Below are 4,207 nucleotides of genomic sequence, written 5' to 3'. Positions count from 1 at the left end.
CCCCCTTTTCCAGAAGGTTGGGTTGGATCCAGAGATTGTCTAAATTTTCACTGAAATTGCACGACCACCGAAACGTCGTTAAGGATAGCGGCTGTTGAAATTCGCGTTAAACATTTTATGGAGCGTTTTTATAATATCTATAAAGCCTCGAAACCTTGAAGAATCTACTTAGTTTTTCTTTTCTTTTCTTTCTTTCTTTCTTTCTTTCTTTCTTTTATGGGCTTTATAACCATTCACGTTTAATTTTTTGCAAGCCACGCGAGAACAAGGCTGTGTAGGCTGGAAATATGAATTTTATTATATACACACACACACGCAGCACTAGCACAGCTCACGAGCTCGTAATCACATGATAGAAGTTCTTTCCATATTTTCGCACTGGAAGCAAACAGGAAACTGTAACTCGATTAACTCGTTTAAATATTTATCGAATCCTTTCAAAATTCATGGGACACCTTTCCGGCAATTAGTCCGAAGGCTCGTTGAATATTTTAACTCCTTATTATCATGCAAATGCAAACCCTTGGAATATCTGGATCTACGAAATGGAGAAATTTTTTTTATTCGAATTAAAAAGAAAAAGAAAAGAAAAATAACGCGATCGACAATGAAAATATTTAGAACCAGAAGAACGAGATATGTATGTATGGTTGTAACCGGTTTTTTAAAAAGAATTTCGTATGTCGCACAAGTATAACTCGTGGTCATAATTTGAACGAAAATCAGATGTGCGGATATCGCGCCCCATTATGAAATATTCTATTCTCCTTATGTATCTTTTCTTTCTTTCTTTCTTTTCAAGCGTTCACAACGAAATTTTTCTTCGATATATATATTTTTTTTCAACGATCCGCGTAGCTTAATGCGAATACACGAGTGAATTGATACGAGAGAAATGTATTTTTGCAATAAAACGTATTCACGAGAATTTTTCTTCGCGAAGCTATTCATTTTATTCTCTTTACCGCGCCATTGTATTAACATGTGTATATATATATATATATATATATATATATTTGTTGCTTTTATCTTTCGTTTCTGATTTAATGACGTTAAACGAAAGGAAGAATTATTTTCGAATTATTTTTTATCTTATATTATATTATTATATTTCTGATTTTTAAATTCTTAAATTTCTTAAATTCGAGATCCCTGAGATTTAATTAATCCCTGTTCATTTTCATATTAAAAAAAAAAAATCTAAAAAATCAGTAACGTTCATTAGGAATTGAAAACCCGTGAAATTAATGAATTCGATCCCGATGGGAATATTGAAAAATCTGCATCTACCACCGAATATCATTTTCAGCTGCGTTATCATCGATCCGGCTTTAAGAAAGATTACGCCGTGCAATTAATTTAAAATTGCGGACGTAACGAATTTCGCTATACAGGATATTTCGAGGGAAAACTTTAACGGTCGTTTCAGATAAGAATCGTTTGTTCAACATGTTGTTACGAACTCTGTTGTTGAACGAATTTCATGTCCGGTTGAATAATGCAAATTAAACGGTCTCCTCGACTACATATTTCTCTTCGCTTACAAAGTGGAGTAATTTATATACTGCAATCGCACTTTGTTTAATTTCACGTTTCGTTCGATGGAAAGAAATTATCACTAAAATTTCCAACTTTATTTAAATCCAAAGAACTCACAATTTCTAATTTTCAATCTCACTCTTTTGATAAAATCGAAATTTCAAAGCGTTATCAATCCTCAAAATATTACATTCCCCCCTCGAAATTACTTCGAAAGAGGCTTAACTCGAAGCTCAAACACCCCGATACCTTCAAACTAATTACCATTTCCAACGACCCCTCGAGAAGAAAAAAAAAAAGGATATAAGATTAGCAAATTATCCGTGAAAGGCAGACGAAGGAGGGGAAGTAATTCGCGCAATCCATTAAAAATTTGTGGAAAGCGGGTGGTTGGAGGGCGAGGCCATAATCGCGAATTGCGAGCAGACACACGGCCACGTTCGTGACCGTGACTGAGAGATGTAGGCACGTTCAGCCTTGACACGATACACGGTCGATGAAGAAATGGGGGGAAGGAAAGGGTGTTGCTTTCCCTCCATATTAGATCCTTCTTCGGCTGGATAAATTTCGATTAATTTTTCAAATGATAATATATTATATAATATAAGTTTTAGCAAGAGTTTTCACGCCTTATATAGCGTTTGTCCTTTTTCTTTTTTATTAAAAGTTTCTTTCTTTCTTTCTTTCTTTCTTTCTTTTCTCAAAAAGGTGAAATGAAATTTTCAACGGGCTAAACTTCTATTATTAATTCTGTCGCGTAAATGGCGATCAGAAAGTTTGTTATTATATTACAGGAAGGGGGTTGATACTAATAGAAAAGTTATAACTAACTGACATGAATTAACTTTTTGTCCAGATTCGAAAATTTTTTTTCGAATTTTCATTATTATAATTTCTCTCCTCCTCTTTTTTCAATATGAAAATTATTTTTCGATTCAAACGACAACCCCTCTTCCACGATAAAAATATTTATCCGGAACGAGGGCAGATACGTTTGGAAAAAATGAAAAAAAGATTAATCAAAAGTGTCATTTACACTCTTACCCTCTCATCATTGACGCCTGGCGGGTTTTGAAAAGGAACGCGAGGCATCGACGCGCTATTTCCCTCGTTTGTCGACGAGGGAAGGATCTCATTATAACCGGTGTTATATCCCCTTTTATTCATCAAATCCGTGCACCCGTGTTCGGGCAAAATTAAGGGGAAAGGAGGAAATTCGAAAGGAATCTGAAATTTTCTCTTCGAGTAAGAGAAGTATATATACTTCTTCCCTCTCGAATTTTTCCCCGATAAACAGCAAATGTGAAGCTCGAAGCAGATCGAGTTTAATGAAATAATTTGGAAATAATCGAGTCGAGGAAGTGAAATTGATTGAATGATTTTTAAATTTAAAATATCGAAGATAGCTTTCTAGGGAAGGGATTGTTTCATTCATTTCAGTGAAAGATGACTATTCGTAAATTCGTGGTTAACGAAGGTTTGAATCGGGAACGAGGCAGGCAAACTCGGCCAAACTTTGGACAGTCACGAATTATTAACAATTTAATTACAGGAAGCCTCGTAACAAATACTTCCTTTGGACATTATCCGTCAAGAAACGGGAGAAGACGTAAATTATATTCCGACTCTTTCAAAACTTAATCCGCTCCCTCTCGATTAAATTAGAAAGGAAAATCCACCCCTTTGTTCACCCTCGAATATATTAGCTCGTAAATAATGCGGTTTTTCCACGAACTGAATTTAAAATGCCGTAACACGCGCCAAAGAGGGGAAAACTGGTCATAAAAATTGCAAAAAAAAAAAGAGAAAAAGAAAGAAAAAGGGAAAATACCAGTAATTTGCGGAAATTTATGCGTTTATGGAAACGTTGAGATTATAAATGACCTGGGTCGTACACGACCAGTGGTTGTTATTCAACAACCATTCCCTTAATTAATTAATTACCAACCAAAAAAGAATTTTTATTCTCCCTCCCCTAAAAAAAGAACTTATACAAATCATTTCTCCAATATAATTCTCACATATAATTCGTATAAATCTCTCCGTTACCTTGTCATCTCGAAACGACACCCTTTTTCCCCCAAGCCAACAACAACTTCACACCATTGCAAACCTTCCTCTTAATATATAACAAATCACCCTCCAATAACAAAAGCAACAACAACAATTCTACCCTCCCGAGAACTCATATATAAATCGCTGCACCTCGAAAATTTCGATCCCCCTCAAAAATTTCGTGGCAAGAAAAGCACCCTCCTGGGTTTTCAGACCCATCCGCATGAGGGTCACCCACCTGCATGGTTCGAAGAGCGGTCTCATGGCCAAAGTGGTCTCGTGTCTCGCCTCTCCCAGTTGTCCAGGGTATGAACCACCGCCAGGGGGGAGGGGTCTCTCTCCTCGGGGAAGTTCGGACCGCGACTGGGGTTCCCAGTCGCGAGGAGGACGGTCGAGGCGTGCGGCGTGCTCGGGGGGAGGGGGTAGCTACGCCGGTGGGGATGGATGGATACGACGACCGTGTATCTGCTCGTGGAGGGAGGGAGAAGAGGGGTCCAGCACTCGGTTGGACGAAGAGGAATCCTCCCTCCTCCTCCTCCTTTCGCGTGGACGATTATGCTCGATTACTCTCGAATTATCGTCGAATTATTATGATCGATGGATATAGGTGGGT

The 4,207-nt window shown here is 37.5% G+C and overlaps 1 protein-coding gene across 1 annotated transcript in view; it reads right to left on the bottom strand.

The window, feature by feature from the left end:
* Positions 1-3,887, bottom strand: part of LOC102677886 — an 11,488-nt gene extending 7,601 nt beyond the window's left edge. The window contains exon 1 of the mRNA XM_006614018.2: positions 3,833-3,887. Coding sequence (XP_006614081.1) covers positions 3,833-3,838 — 6 coding nt within the window. The 5' untranslated portion in view covers positions 3,839-3,887. The remainder of the gene's footprint in view (positions 1-3,832) is intronic.
* Between the last annotated feature and the right edge of the window lie 320 nt (positions 3,888-4,207).

Source organism: Apis dorsata, unplaced genomic scaffold (assembly GCF_000469605.1).
Source record: "Apis dorsata unplaced genomic scaffold, Apis dorsata 1.3 scaffold_169, whole genome shotgun sequence".
NCBI classification, from domain to species: Eukaryota; Metazoa; Arthropoda; class Insecta; order Hymenoptera; family Apidae; genus Apis; species Apis dorsata.
This window is presented reverse-complemented; position numbering and strand designations above follow the sequence as displayed.